The sequence below is a fragment of the Scyliorhinus canicula genome, chromosome 4, assembly GCF_902713615.1.
Source record: "Scyliorhinus canicula chromosome 4, sScyCan1.1, whole genome shotgun sequence".
Classification (NCBI taxonomy): Eukaryota; Metazoa; Chordata; class Chondrichthyes; order Carcharhiniformes; family Scyliorhinidae; genus Scyliorhinus; species Scyliorhinus canicula.
Window position 1 is genome coordinate 200372904 of NC_052149.1, and position 16791 is coordinate 200389694.

At 39.9% G+C, this 16791-nt stretch overlaps 1 protein-coding gene across 2 annotated transcripts in view; it reads left to right on the forward strand.

The window, feature by feature from the left end:
* The window catches only part of sar1b (secretion associated, Ras related GTPase 1B), a 40706-nt gene extending 26700 nt beyond the window's left edge, over nt 1-14006 (forward strand). For both annotated transcript variants that reach the window (XM_038795867.1, XM_038795866.1), the window contains exons 3-7: nt 1900-2019; nt 7707-7772; nt 7869-7972; nt 10449-10580; nt 12701-14006. In XM_038795867.1, coding sequence (XP_038651795.1) covers nt 1900-2019; nt 7707-7772; nt 7869-7972; nt 10449-10580; nt 12701-12817 — 539 coding nt within the window. In that variant the 3' untranslated portion in view covers nt 12818-14006. The remainder of the gene's footprint in view (nt 1-1899; nt 2020-7706; nt 7773-7868; nt 7973-10448; nt 10581-12700) is intronic.
* Nucleotides 14007-16791: the final 2785 nt, after the last annotated feature.

Below are 16791 nucleotides of genomic sequence, written 5' to 3' on the forward strand. Positions count from 1 at the left end.
TTAGAAGCTTATACTTTGCAGAGAAATGGCTTTCATTTTCCATTTCCATTGATTGTATTATGGGCAGCACGGTAGGACAGTGGTTAGCACTCTGTCTGCATGGGTTTCCTCCGGGTGCTCTGGTTTCCTCCCACAAGTCCCGAAAGACGTGCTGTTAGGTGAATTGGACATTCTGAATTCTCTGTGTACCCGAACAGGTGCCGGAATGTGGCAACGAGGGCCTTTTCACAGTAACTTCATTGCAGTGTTAATGTATGCCTCCTATTGACAATAAAAAGATTATTATTTTTTAATATAAATTTAGAGTACCCAATTACTATTTTTCCAATTAATGGGCAATTTAGCATGGCCAATCCACCTAACCACATCTTTGGGTTGTGGGGGGTGAAACCCACGTAGACACCGGGGGTGGGGGGGCATGGATTTGCAGACTCCACACGGACAGTGGCCCAGGGCCGGATTTCGAACCCGGGTCCTCAGCGCCATAGGCTGCAGTGCTAACCACTGTGCCACATGCCACCCCAAGATTGTTATTATTATTCAAGAAATCAAAATGCCGTTCCCAAAAGATTTATATGACAGTTTTTTTTCTGGGTGTTATTTAAATTCAATCCTCAGTAATTTCCAGGTTATTTCATTCACTGAAACTTGATCCATTTTATACGTCATTGGAACGGTAAGGGCAAATAGAAGGTTTAGTTGTCACCAGTTGTATCCAAACTTGTCGAACAACTTAATGTACCATAGATTGGGTGTGTCCTGTATTAAACACACAGAGTGCAATGGTGATTACTGTCAAATACTAATAATCCTGGGAGCAGAACAATCTACAGAAAGGCATTTGCTGGTTTTCTGCTTGATGTATATGGTTAACCCGGATTACGTGCATTACACGTGTTCAATTATTTTCCCACTACGTATACACCACCCTGGCTTTTTACCCATGTGATATATTGTTGGCAGATTTCCCTGTCCTTAAAATCTATGGAAAAACAATCATTTATATAGATTGATTGAAATGTGCAACAGAGCAATTGAGAATTTCTTTTAAGTCTACTTATTGAGACTAAGGCACGTAGAACTACCTCGGGTTTTGAATGCACTCCCTGCGTCAAACCCTTTGAGCTCTGCTGTTTGTACAATAGATGTGTTCAACACTGGTATGGTATCTGATCATCTGCATTACAAATGCAGTTGGAATGAGGGTGTGCCTGAACAGGATGAGGGACAAAGTCAAATGTCCCTCACCATGTACCTTTGTACCATCCAATAACCAGGTTGCTGTAAGGAAGATTGTGTCATTCACGGAGTAACCATGTGTAAGTTAAACGTAAAGCAACCTGTGATGACCGGGGAAATTTGCAACACTCCTGATAAGTATTTTTAAAAAACACTTGTAATACTATTACACCAGTGATCAGTTGATCTGATACCAAGGTGACTATCTAAAATTCCAATCTGAAATGCCCTGGCATCTCTACATGTAAGTATGCATCTATGATTTCTTCCAAACAAGGAATTCTGGTCTCCAAAGGGATCATCTGTGCGAAGAACACAGTGGAAGGTCAGAACGTCTCACAAGAAAGGAGACTTGGCAGGCACAATGGAAACGGTCTCCCTCTAGTTGTACAATTTATTGGCGCCAAGGAGTTGGGTGAAGAGTGCACCATCATATCCCAAAATAGAACATTGTATGTGGCAAAACAAACAGGTTGCCTGCTGATATGCACTATAGATCTATGTCATCTTGAGCCTTTCCATTTTGGTAAATATTCAGCCAAATGTTTGCTTTTGACTTACTTTTGTAATCAATGAGAAGGACACACCTAGTTCAACATAGTTTTTAATCACAGTCTGTGATATTTTTGCCAATTTCAAATACTTGGTTATTTGTTCTAGGACTGTACAAGAAATCGGGAAAATTAGTATTTCTAGGCCTGGACAATGCTGGAAAGACTACTCTGTTGCACATGCTCAAAGATGATAGACTGGCACAACATGTGCCAACGCTACATCCAAGTAAGTTGTGCAGTTACTAACAATTCATTCTTTTTAGAATTATGATTTCAAGAAACCATCAATTTATGAATTTGTTTCTTTAAATGTTTTGTGCTCTTCAAGTTGTTTGATATCTATATAGGGAATGGAGTGGGTAATCTGTATCAATATTGAGCATTTCTAAGTTGTCTCTCATTGTCAGGTGCAGATTAAGGTTCCTGCTGCCTTGCTCTAGCAATCTACTTTAGCCCTAACCTCAGAAGTTTATCTCAAATGGCGCAAAATGAGTTTTTTTCATTGCCAGACCAACCAACTATAAAAATGTGGTTGCAATTGCAATTTTTTATTGCATCTTGGGGAATTTTCAGCTGTGGATCCTAACCCATTAGTCTAGCTAATTTTGTTTCTCTTTGAACTCAACCAGACTTGGAAAGAGGAATCTTCAGTCTGGGCTAACACATATCTGTTTTGTGGAGTGAAAGGATGCTTCAATAGTTCATCACACCATGTGGTCTATAGAAAATTATATGTTGATTATTATATACTTTTATAAAAATTACATGGGATAGAATAATGTGAAGGGAAGTTCAAAAGTAATGGTAAAGTAAGAATTAAACCATTGGTCATTGCCCACACGAGTTTACATTAAACTTCCTCTACATCATCTGTTTTGTGTATGCAAGGAAGATCTTTCATTTATATAGCACCTCATTGCACCATCCAGAAAAACCTGAAGCACTCCCAGTTTAATGAATTACTTGTGTAGACAAAGATGGTAGGCAATTTACACACAAATGAACTGAAAGACCATTTTATGTGTTGGGGCTGGGATACTAGGCAAACTCCTTTCTCTACTTTCAGTAATGCCATGGATCCTTCATTTTCCCTTGGAAAAGTAGATGGTGCCACTTGTAGCATTTCATTCAAGTGACAGGACATCCAATAATGCAGCATTCACTCACTGATGATGTGTGCCATTAATGCAGATTAGGGACTTCTGCTCTGGAAGAATTTGAATCAAGATTCTTCTGACCCAGAGCTAAGAATGATTCTAAGTTAGCCAAAGTTAAATCTGTTATTTGATTGAAATTGCAAAATCAAATATGATATGCCAGCTGGAAAGGATATGGTTTGTGCCTGTGGCATTCTACACACTAAGTTCCTGGTCTTAGTTATACCACCTGGGACAAGGAAGGACACTGAGTGGTGGTTTTGCACTTCGAAACAAAGAAAGGGAAGATCGGCAAGTGGGTTGTCTTGGGTGGCTCTTGTCCTAACCCAGTTCCTATTTCTTATGATCTCTTATTGGTATTTCGGAATATGAGGATAGCGTGGGAAGATGGAGGCAGAAGATCAGCCAAAATCTTGTTGAATGGCAGAACAGACTCAATGGACCAAATGACATGCTGCAGTTCCTATTTCTTGTGCTCTTTCTATTTGGTTGAAAAAAAAGCTCAAACCTGGGGCTGGGCCATTTTTGAAAATGGGGATTGCTGAATGGCCCAGGCAATAATAATTTTGGATGTAGTTTGTTCACGCGGTAGTCTACTGATTGTTGCTTCAATACTGAATATTATTTTGGGCTGTATTTGTAATGTTACTGGCAGCACTCTTGATACCATATTGTTCTACTTTGCAAGTGCTGGCTGACGACAGCTGGTATTTTATATTCTATTATTTGCCATCACAGCCCCATGTCACAGTAGAATAGAACGGGACAGCGCTTGCAATATAAGAAGTTTCTGAATTTCCTGTGTTTTCTTCCTTGAGAAATTAATGTATATTAATCTGTCCTTAGTCTCGGTCTTCTTTTGTGCCTGCATTTTTATTACTAGCTTTATTCAGTACCTCAGTGAAGAAGTGTTTGATGGATTTGCAAATGGAATTTTACATAAATGGCCAACTGTACTTCGCATTTGCCTGTTTCCTTGGGTATTAACACAATGACTCCCATCAGTGTGCTAACTTTGAGTTCTGGTTACTGCTGCATTCCATTATGTAAATATTAAGAGTAATACCTCTGGAAATACATCAAAATGTTGTACACTTCTCTAAAGTAAAGTAAGTAAAGTCGCCATCGGCCCAGATGACCATAGGCTGCTTTCCCCTTTTGAGGGGGGAGAGCTAACTGGTGGTGATTTAACCCAAGGATCGCCACACCTCAGATGAGGGGCAAAGTTGAGAAGGTGGGGCCTTCATGGATAACTCCATGATAACATGGATAACGTTATCCACTTCTCTCTATCACCAATGCCGAAATCATATATATTTGATGACTTCATACATCTACGTACCAGGTGTTTTAATTTTTGTTTAGTTTTTCTACCTAACAATTTCCTGAAGTCTGCTCTTGGGATGGTGTCCTCTACCCCCTTGACATTAAGACTGAAATAATTCCTGTTCTTGCCCAAATTTCATGTGTATTTCCAGCAGATGCCACTGAATAGTAATATAAATGGGAAACTTAGGTTTTTCTTTTCCTCCACCCTCTTAGGTTTCAGTGTCCTGGTGCTGTATGTTGACACTGCCATAGATAATCTACGATCTGAATTTCAGCATAAGAACTAGGAGCAGGAGTAGGCCATCTGGCCCCTCGAGCCTGCTCCGCCATTCAATTAGATCATGGCTGATCTTTTGTGGACTCAGCTCCACTTTCCGGCCCGAACACCATAACCCTTAATCCCTTTATTCTTCAAAAAACTATCTATCTTTACCTTAAAAACATGTAATGAAGGAGCCTCAACTGCTTCACTGGGCAAGGAATTCCATAGATTCACAACCCTTTGGGTGAAGAAGTTCCTCCTAAACTCAGTCCTAAATCTACTTCCCCTTATTTTGAGGCTATGCCCCCTAGTTCTGCTGTCACCCGCCAGTGGAAACAACCTGCCCGCATCTATCCTATCTATTCCCTTCATAATTTTAAATGTTTCTATAAGATCCCCCCTCATCCTTCTAAATTCCAACGAGTACAGTCCCAGTCTACTCCACCTCTCCTCATAATCCAACCCCTTCAGCTCTGGGATTAACCTAGTGAATCTCCTCTGCACACCCTCCAGTGCCAAGTCCTTTCTCAAGTAAGGAGACCAAAACTGAACACAATACTCCAGGTGTGGCCGCACTAACACCTTATACAATTGCAACATAACCTCCCTAGTCTTAAACTCCATCCCTCTAGCAATGAAGGACAAAATTCCATTTGCATGAATCATCTTTCTATGTACTCATTATTAGATATTCTACTAAAACGTTACCATCAGCATCATACATTGTCTTTTACATAGCATATGTTGCTGTTCGTTTCAAATAGTGTATCTTGTAACCTAACCTGAACGGTATCACAAGAGATTCTGTAGTATGTGAACTTTTTGAGAATCTTGTCACGCATCTAAGGTCAGGGGCTGGTTTAGCACAGGGCTAAATCACTGGCTTTGAAAGCATACCAAGGCAGGTCAGCAGCACGGTTCAATTCCCGTACCAGCCTCCCTGAACAGGTGTCGGAATGTGGCGACTAGGGGCTTTTCACGGTAACTTCATTTGAAGCCTACTTGTGACAATAAGCGATTTTCATCTAATTTCATTTCATTTCAAATGTAGTTATCTAATATAGAGTACAATGTTTATGAAAGAAACATGGGGCTTGACCCGAAACCAGATTTTACAAGTACCTTCCAATCTGCCAACTTCCATCCTTGGCAGCGATTAATCACTAAACCACATTTGTCTTGCGCTTATTTACAAAAGTTAAAGATAAAAGTGTGTATTCATAAAGCAGCTTTCATAACCTGCAGCAGTGCCAAAGTGCTTTACAATCAATGAAGTAGTTTTGAAGTGTAGGCACTTTTGCAATGTACTCTTGGGCTCAGTGTCAAGTTGCTCCTGTGGGCAGCACGGTAGCATAGTGGTTAGCACAATTGCTTCACAACTCCAGGGTCCCAAGTTCGATTCCCGGCTTGGATCACTGTCTGTGCGGAGTCTGCACGTTCTCCCTGTGTGTGCGTGGGTTTCCTCTGGATGCTCCGGTTTCCTCCCATAGTCCCAACGATGTGCAGGCTAGGTGGATTGGCCATGCTAAATTGCCCTTATTGTCCAAAATTGCCCTTAGTGTTGAGTGAGGTTATGGGGATAGGGTGGAGGTGTGGGCTTGGTTAGGGTGCTCTTTCCAAGAGCCAGTGCAGACTCGATGGGCCGAATGGCCTCCTTCTGCACTGTAAATTCTATGATCTATGTGAGCAGAACTCCGAATCCAATGCACATTTTTTGACATCTCTAGTCAAATGACAGCATGCCCCAAGTATTACAAGAGAGCCCTTATTATCAAAAAGATACCATGCCACCAGCTGTCACTATGGATGGCACACTGAAAACAAGTGTATTATCAGCTGCTTTATTTTTTAAAAACACATGAAGGAGCATTGTACTGTTTTCAAATTCAGTCGTCAATTTCTCTCCCTTCCTTGGCTACAGAAACAAAGAGACAACAGTCTTAAATGTTAGTTCACCTTCGTTAGCTAAACTGGTCCAAATCTTTTAAAACGCAGCATCTTGATACAGCACACCGTAATCTCTGTGTCTAAATGATTGAAAATTCTCTAATGACTCGCAATGACGTGGCAATCACTACCCTGAGGCGAATTCCTACCCTTTGATGTGTAAGTGAAATTCCCCGGTATCTCTATGTTAATTAAGGTGCCCCTCCCTTGCTGCTGTGTAATGCAATGGAATTAAGCAACACCGAGGACTTTGTGTATACAGTAGCAACGAATCATCTTCTCATAGCCTGAAGTCTTAATTGTGCATAACAGCCCTTTCGTATTGCTAAATATAAATTCAAATCAACGTAAGTAAGCAGCCTTTTCTCAAACTGTAAACTGAAAGCAAATGCTGAATCTACCATTACAGATATAAGTTTCCTAAAAAGAAGACAAATTCTAACCTCTCCAGGAAATATCCAGTTTGCCACGGTGGCGTAAGTGGAAGACAAACTAATTTTTTTTTAAATTGGGATGTGGCAGTCACTAGCAAGGCCAGCATTTATTGCTCATCCCTAATTGACCTGGAACTGAGTGGCAAGCTCAGCCATTTCAGAGGGCATTTAAGAGTCAATCAAATTGCTGTGGATCTGGAGTCACACATCGGCCAGACCAGTTAAAGGTGGCAGATTTCTTTCCCTAAAGGATATTAGTGAACCAGATGAGTTTTTACCACGATCAACAATGGTTTCACGGTCGTAAATTAGACCTCTAATTCCAGATTTTTATTGAATTCAAATTTCACCATCTGCCATGGTGCAATTAGAACCTGGGTCCCCAGAGATTTACCCTGGGTCCCTGCATTACTAATCCAGTGAGAATAACGCTACATCACCACCCCTTCCATTAAACATGATCTACCTTAGCAACATAATAAAAACATTGTGTAGAAAATGTACAACATTCCTGTTCTTATAAACAGCATAATGTTTAACTCAGCAGGAGCAACACCATTGAGATCTGCTAGTATACTTTATTAAAATATTTCTGCATGTATTAATATGGGAGATCAAATAAATTCTCAAAACATTACTATTGGTTGCTTCAAATTGTAATGTTTCTTTTGTACCCAAGTGTACAGAGTAGTTACATTCTGTATGGTGCAATGATTGTTAAAAGTGTGTTAATAAGCACTGGAAAATTTCCACATAAATAACCAACTCTTTGTTTCTACCAAAGCCTCAGAAGAGCTGACGATTGCTGGGATGACTTTTACTACTTTTGATTTGGGTGGCCATGCACAAGGTACAAATCAGTTATTAGTGGCATCTTAAAATATTTTATAAAAAATCATGGCAACTGAAATGGTGTCTTCCATTCTTTTCTCTCACTTCCTCAAAGCTCGCAGAGTCTGGAAAAACTACCTCCCTGCTATCAATGCTATTGTCTTCCTGGTTGACTGCGCAGACTGTGAGCGTCTGGCAGAATCTAAAGCAGAGCTTGATGTAAGTAAATCTTTAGTGAGAATACCTCCACAACACCTAGAGCACAAATATTTTTTAATGTATGTATACAAAGTTATTCAAATAATTAGAATATGATAAAAGTGTTTACACATTTCAGTTCCAGGTATATTTGGTAACTGTGCATGGTATAATGTAAGTTCTATCATATAAATTATATCAATACCGTTTAATTTTATTCCCTCATATCTCCCATCCTGAAATTGAGTTTGGACTATTTTACCATTGGCAGTAACTACTCTCGGCCAAGTAACCTTTGTTTCTCAGTGATACAGAACAATGAATTTGGATGGGGTATTTGACTTTTGAGGTATAATCAGGCCTTGTATGCATACCTTTCAACAGATATAACAAGGTATGGGAAACTTGGGGTGAATTTCACTCAGGGTGGGAACATTGAAAACAAACTTAATTCTCCATTGGCTCTTTTGCTGGAATTAACTCAATCAAAACAAAGGCATACCAAGTGAGAAACGTGATGCTGTTTACATACACACATAAGCAGTTTCAGTGTTGAGTACTGGTATAATAACAACTTGCATTTATATAGCACCTTTAAGGTATTGAAGACACTTCACAGGGTGGCACTGTGCCTTAAAAGGAGATATTAGGTAGATGGTCCAAGAGCTAGATTTTAACAAGTGGCTCAAATGAAGCAAGCAATTTAGAGAAGGGGGAGAGATGCAGGGAGGGAATTCCAGAACTTCGGGTCTAGGCAACTGAAGGCATGGCCACTAGTGCAGTGGTGGAGCAATTATAATTGGGAATGCACAGGAGCCCAGAATTAGCGGAATACGGGGGCTGGCAGAGTTACGGAGCTAGAGAGGGATAAGGCCATGGAGAAATTTGAAAACCAGGATGCGAATTTTGAAATCAAGACATTAAAATGATTCGTAAACATTATGACAATAGGAACTATTTTCATACTCTGTATATTTTATATATACATGTAAAGACTTTGAGGCATAGATTTCAACCCATCACAGATATTTTTGATTTGGAAAATGAGAACTATTCAGTAATAAAATGGAATCAGTCTCGTATTTGAAAAACAAATAAACAGCTGTAAAATCTTTCTTCTACCTTTTATATTATAAACACCAATGTATAGCACACTGTGGAAGATATTGTGTATGTAACTGAATCTACACGCCATACACATGTAGGGTCTGTTTAGCACAACGCTAAATTGCTGGCTTTGAAAGCAGACCAAGCAGGCCAGCAGCACGTTTCGATTCCCGTAACAGCCTCCCCGAACAGGTGCCGGAATGTGGCGACTAGGGGCTTTTCACAGTAACTTCATTTGAAGCCTACTCGTGACAATAAGCAATTTTCACAGGGGCTGGTTTAGCTCACAAGGCTAAATCGCTGGCTTTTAAAGCAGACCAAGCAGGCCAGCAGCACGGTTTGATTCCCGTACCAGCCTCCCCGGACAGGTGCCGGAATGTGACGACTAGGGGCTTTTCACAGCCTACTCGTGACAATAAGCGATTTTCATTTCATTTCATTTCATACACACCAAATATTAGAATTCAACTTGAAGGTGCAGGATGAAATTACAGCTGCTACAGAAATTCCTAGATATATGTACTTTAATGAACTAGACTAGAGACATGCATTTGGATGTCTTTAAAAAAAATAATTTCCTAACTGAGCCTAATTTGAAAAGGGGTGAAGTAAACTTCAAGCAAAATATGTGGGGAAACAATGGTCAAGGAAAATGTGTATATAACACAGTAAGAAGTCTTACAACACCAGGTTAAAGTCCAACAGGTTTGTTTCAAACACGAGCTTTCGGAGCACGGCTCCTTCTTCAGGTGAATGGAAAGGCTTGTTCCAGAAATGTTTATATAGACACAGTCAGAGATGCCCCGGAATGCGAGCACCTGCAGGCAATCAAATCATCAAAGATGCAGAGAGAGAGGTAACTCCAGGTTAAAGAGGTGTGAATTGTCCCAAGCCAGTTCAGTCGGTAGGCCTCTGCAAGTCCAGGCTTGTTGGTGGGGGCCGAATGTAATGCGACATGAATCCCAGATCCCGGTTGAGTCCGCATTCATGCGTGCGGAACTTAGCTATAAGTTTTTGCTCAGCAATTTTGCGTTGTCGCGTCTCCTGAAGGCTTCCTTGTAGAATGCTGACCCGGAGATCAGAGGCTGAATGTCCTTGACTGCTGAAGTGTTCCCCAACTGGAAGGGAACAGTCCTGCCTGTTGATAGTCGCACGATGCCCGTTTATTCGTTGTCGCAGTGTCTGCATGGTCTCGCCAATGTACCACGCTTCGGGACATCCTTTCCTGCAGCGTATGAGGTAGACTACATTGGTCGAGTCGCACGAGTATGCGCCGCGTACCTGGTGGGTGGTGTTTCCACGTGTAATGGTGGTGTCCATGTCGCCACATCATATATAACACAGCACATGGATGGATCTTATGATTAATTTGGCATTCTCCTTCCTGCAGGCACTAATGACAGATGAAACCGTTGGAAACGTGCCTATTCTTATCCTTGGTAACAAAATTGACCGACCTGAGGCAATCAGTGAAGAGAAGTTCCGAGAACTGTTTGGATTATACGGACAAACAACAGGAAAGGTAAGACTCAATCTTACAACTGGTTAACATGCTCTAATTTTCTGAACAAACTTCACTCAAGCAGTGATGACCAATTAATATTACGGAAGTATTTCCCTACCGTTTATGCTGCAGGGCAGATTCAGTCACAGTACAAAAGCAAAATGCTCTAGATATCTGAATTAAAAGCAGAAAACACCGGAAATGCTCAACTGGTCAAGGAGCATTTGTGGAGAGAGAGAAAGAGAGAAGCAGAGTTGACATTTCAGGTCTGTGACCTTTCATCAAAACTGGGAAAGCTTGTTCAAGATCAAACCTGTATTGGGAGCAGAGGGAAATGCGCAAGTAAAGGAAATCCCAAGCCGGCAACTCATCCAAAACTCAATTGTCTGTTGTATTCAGCCCTATTTGCAGCATAACCTTCTGGGTGCAGATCGGCCTTAGCAGTCACCAAAGTGCCCAGAGGAATCCTACAAAGCACAACAGCTGATGTCCTGTTTGTCCTTCGAGTCAAAGATGAACAAGATATGGGTTCACCTGTAACCAGGCCTGAGATGGCTGAACTAACAAACTGAAAACAATACTTTAAAAAAAAAATGTTCATGGGATGTGGGCATCGCCGGCTGGGCCAGCATTTGTTGTCCAACCTTAATTTCCCTTAGTGGTTTGCTAGGCCATTTCAGAGGGCATATGGGAGTCAGCCATGTTGCTGTGGATCTGGAGTCACATGTAGGCCAGACCAAATAAGGATGGCAGAATTCCTTCCCTAAAGGACATTAGTGAACCAGATGAGTTTTTTAAGACAGTCGATCATGGTTTCATAGTCATCGTTTGACTTTCAATTCCAGAATTTCTTGAATTCTAATTTGCTTGTCTCTTTGATACTCGAGCATCTGAGACGTGACCAAAAACCCCTAAAAAGGTTATTTGTACATCTTGAACATGGGACAAGTGCCATATTGTATACAAATTTTCTCTAGTTCCCTTGCCATTAGAGTAAAACTTGAAAGGCAAATGGGATAGGAGAAATGTGAGAGTTTTATTTCAAAATGTTTGCCCTCTATTATTCTTTCTGACTTACTTGACATGACCTCTGAGCATTCTGCCAGTGCTACAGCAGATTAATACAATGCCTCTTTTTCTCATCACTACTGCTCTAGTGTTGGCACACGTTCTCTGCTAAATGGCTTCCTGTTGCCACTCAGGTAAAATTGGGAACATGGCAAATAGACCAAAAGCAGAAACGTCTACAGTAATACACCTTGGTGATCTAAATATTATAATGAAACATATCTCCATTGTCTTTTGATTAGCTGTCCATTAAGAGTATTTTCTCTTTGAGCTGTTAATATCAATTATCTCAATTCCTCCCCTCCCTTGTAGCATTTCTTGTACTGCCTTTATTTAAAGTCATTCCTTCATACTCTATCAATTTTAACATGTCATCTCAATGGTGTTTTTTTGCTAAGTATTCTTTTCAGGTTCAGCATCAGTGACCATTCCTATAACCGCTGTACTGGTTGGTTCCCAATGCAGCTTTACCATAAATTAAAATTTTCGACCTTGTATTCAAATACTTCCATTGCCTTACACCTACCTCTTTCTCTGTAATGGCTTCAGCCCTACAATCCTTTGAGAACATTGTATTCATTCAATTGTGGCCTCATGTGCATCTCTGATTTTGTTCACCCCATCATTGAGTACTATGTCCTAAGCTGTGTCTAAACCTGAAGTGCTGGAATTCCTCTAAAAACAGCTCTACGTCACCTCATTTAAGATACTTCACAACTTAAATCTGCGACCATGCTTTTGGTCACTTGTGCCAGAATCTCCAAATGTGGCTCAATGCCCAGTCTTGTCTTATCATTATCCCATCAAGTGCATTGGGACAGTTTAACAAGATGCATTGTTAGTACACGTTGTTGGTCAAGACATTTTATGCTTGGGTACGTATGCTTTAGGGTGAATAGAAGCAAAGTAACTTTTTCATTTTAGGATCATTTTGTATGCAAATGTATTGGTAACTTTCATGGTTTATGTTGACTGCATTTAGATCTGCAATAGTGGAAGTCTGTGAGGTGATATCAGAATCAATTAAACTAACTCTTCTTTCTCTTTCACTACCTACTGGTCAAAAACAGGGAAATATTTCCATGAAGGAACTTAATGCACGACCACTAGAAGTCTTCATGTGCAGTGTCCTAAAGAGACAAGGTTATGGAGAAGGTTTCCGCTGGCTAGCTCAGTACATAGACTGAAGATGACTTTGGGAAAGTTATCTGTCATAGGCTGAAGATCGGCTACCAACATACAACAACTTGAACCTAATAGACATTTTCTGGGTATATGTTTGGTTATAAAAGTTTGATGTTTTTCTAGAAGAATAACTATAGCATTGGCTGCGCTAAAAGAAACAAAATCATCTGTATGTATGAGGCCTCAAAAAAAGTTCTTAAACAATTTGTATGTTTGAAGTTACAATATGGTAACACTCTAATTTCAGTGGATAAGATAACAGTTTCCTTGCTTTGATTTATAACATTAACCAAACCATCAATCTGTACAGTTTTGGACAGAGAGTGTACTTGGACAACCATAGCATCTGAATGCACTTTTTAACAGGAAAGCAACATACAAGTGAGCGGTATTTAATGATCATGTAAAAATTTTTATGTACTATTTTTAAATTGTTCGGTTCAATAAATTTAGAACATGTAACCACCTATCCTTTTAGTATCTGAAGAATACAAATATTTTTAGAAAAATCTCAATTTGTTGATACTTACTGCATGATGCCTTAACATTTTCAGGAGTATCTCTGAGCACCCTGTATTAAATTAGACTGTAACCAATTTGTTCCTTGCTTGAGAAATAGAAGAAACAAATACTCATTCCTTATCAATTTCTGTGTTATTCTTCTAATGAGTACTGTGCAAAATGTAAGCACGTTTAGTTTTTATTTGAAGCTTTAAATTATACCCTCTTCACAGAGTAATATGGAACACACCAATAAATTATACATGCATGAAATAATCCCATTAGCATTTTCCTTAAGCTCATGAGGATTTGTTTAAATAAGGAGTTGATTTCTAAGTTTTGGTTATTTCCTATTTTTTTGTGTTTTTTCTGTGATGTAAAGTGTCACTAAAATCTGTCCTTTTCAAAGAATTTCTTTTGAAAATCTACTACAGTTCTCAAATTCATAATTTTTTTTCAGTTTGCCAAGATGGACTGTTCTAGAAATACACAACTCCCCTTGCCTCATTAGCGGTTTGAAGATTAATTTATAAAGGCATCATTGTCTTATTGTTTACAGTAGAACTTATTCAACGTGACAACACCAAATAGCTCTCAGCCAGCTAATACAAAACCGTGCTTGATGGTGACATGAACAAAAAATAAGTAATACTTGTCTCTGCCTAGTGTCATTAAACCTTGTTCAAAATGTACTTTCTAATGCCTCCTCATGGTTAAATAGCCTGTTACATTGCAGTTTCTCTGGAAGGAGGTTTCAGCTGGAAGGTGACAAGTAGAGGAAAGGCGGAGTTCAATAAGGAAGCATTCCAAGCAACATTCGTGGCAACCTCGCAAGCAATATTGAAGAAACTAGTCTGCTGAGTGGCACTGATACATGACTTTGCATCACTGCTCTCCACATAAAAACATGGTGTCAGTGCATAGAACCGAATATCTACACAACCTAATACTGGGAGCATTAATATCTCACGTGCTCACTTATAACTTGCGAGCTTGGATAGTAGCCAACCTTGATCCTACTCCTGCCTGACATCCACAGGCATGGACTTTCCAGCAGCAGTCACTGGATAACAACCAAGAGTGGGAATTTTGTTTACCTTTCTGACCCAGGGGAACTGAGAGCTGTTGTATGCCTATAGCCACCCCAGCTGAGATCAGCTAAAATCAATGTGATTGTTACTGAACCTGCAACCTTAGTCTTTCTAATTTACGATGTGTACTCATGCAATCTCATAGGATTTTTCAGTTGCAAATAGGTTAATCTAAGAAGAAGCTAATAGCCATCTCCAGCAGGGGAAGTTTTATCTGGCTATCTCTGTGCGAACTGCAGGATGCATTGTTTTATGGAATAACCTGTCAGCAGGAAAACCTTTAGTTTTATGTGAATTTATTATCCAATTAAATTACAACCAAATATGAACCAGAGTGAGTAGATGAATAGAAAATGAAGTTCAATATAGCCATGAGTGAGATCGTTCATTTTGGTGGGAGAAATAATAAGAATCTTTTAATAATAACCTTTATTGTCACATGTAGGCATACATTAACACTACAATGATGTTGCTGTGAAAAGCCCCTAGTCGCCACATTCCAGTGCCTGTTTGGGTACACGGGGAGAATTCAGAATGTCCAATTCACCTAAATAAGGTGGCCAATCATTTGGTGGAAGGTTTTTTTTTTTCTTTATTCTTTCCTGGGATGTGGGCATCACTGGCAAGGACTGCAATTGCTGTTCATCCTTCATTGCTCAATACCTGAGTGACTTGCTAGACCATTGTAGGGAACAGTGAGTTGACTAGCTTTATAATTCCAGATTTATTGAATTTACAATTCTACCAGCAGTTGCGTTGGGATTTGAGCCCACATTCCCAGAGCATTTGCCTGGGCTTCTCAATTGTGCATTTGATATTACCAGTGTACCATTGTCTCCTCCTAAAGAACCTAATTGAAGCAGAGAAGAAAATAGACCTGGGAATACAGGTGTATAGATAATTAAAGGTAGTGCAAGTTGCTAAGGTCATAAATTGCTAACAAAGTAATGAGGTCCTTTTCTAGAGGAATTGATAACCAGAAGTAGGGAGGGAATGTTACATTTTGGTAGAATCGTGGTGGAGCCACACTTTATGGACTGTGCAGTTATGGTCTCCAGATGACAAAAGATATTGAAGCACAGGAAAAAATGCAGAAAAGATTCACAAGGACACTTGTGGATGCAGTTAGCAGGAAAAGTTCAGCAAGTTAAAGCTCTTTGGAAAAGAGAAGAATAAGTGGGAAATCTAATAGAAGTCTTTAACTATGAACTAGCATTTTGAGTTAAGTCAAGAACAGGGGGACATAAATATAAGTAACTAACAAATCAAATCAACTAAAGAAATTAGATGAATACCTTTAATTCTCTGATATAAATACAGAACTGCAGTATTGGCCACATTTTATGAAGTTTGAGTTATGACATTGATACATTTACCCCCACTAAACGATGCACTTAAACTGCTTATTTGCAACGCAGTGTTGAACTGCACGAACCCAAGATTTACAGTTGCTCTACCTAAAGCCCAACTGGATATGGCGATTTTGTGGCTTTAAGGCAATGATCAGCTTGCTTCACGGCTGTGAAAGTATAGAATTGCAACCATTCTCTGCCCAGTTTCTACAGAGTGTGGGGAAAGAACTTTGTACAATGAATCTGATCTCATTGGAGCTGGACAAGAACATGGTGTTAGGAGGGGTGGTGGCTGTGAGGGTTGGATGGGAAATTCTGCTCTCAGTACTTTTTATAACTCCCAAGCTGCCTTTCTGTATTTGGGCGGTCTTCTGCCCAAACCTAGCGGAGATCACTAGGCCTACAGCACGAGAATAAGTGGTCAGGAAGATGGGCGGTTTCATTGTGGAGATCTCTGGTCTATTAGGAGCAAAAAACAAAGGAAACTTGTCTTCTGGCTCTAGGTCCTCTGCCTGACTGGCATTGCAAAGCTAGAAAACCACGAGGACTTGGTTAACCAATTGAACAGCAATGATCTCATCAAACCTTGAACTGCATATTTAATCAAGCCCCACTGTCTTCTGGCAGGTATTCATCTCACAATATTGGGATCCATGGGAAGGTAGAAGTTCTGTCTGGTTAAAATTGTCTCCTAAATGTCAGCAACATTAAAGAATTGTGTCAAAATTGACATTAATTTTAGTGCAAATCGTAATATTACTTTGGTATAATGAACATTAAAGAGGAAGATGTGTGTAGAAACATGTATATACCACAATATAATATGCACCACACTTGTATAACTATGTACATTTATAATAAATATGCTATTATGAATCTACTACATACCTACAACATAAGCATGTGTCCAGATGGTTTGCACAGAAGTACCAGCCTCCCCGAACAGGCACCGGAATGTGGCGACTAGGGGCTTTTCACAGTAACTTCATTTGAAGCCTACTTGTGACAAGTGATTTTCATTTCATTTTCATC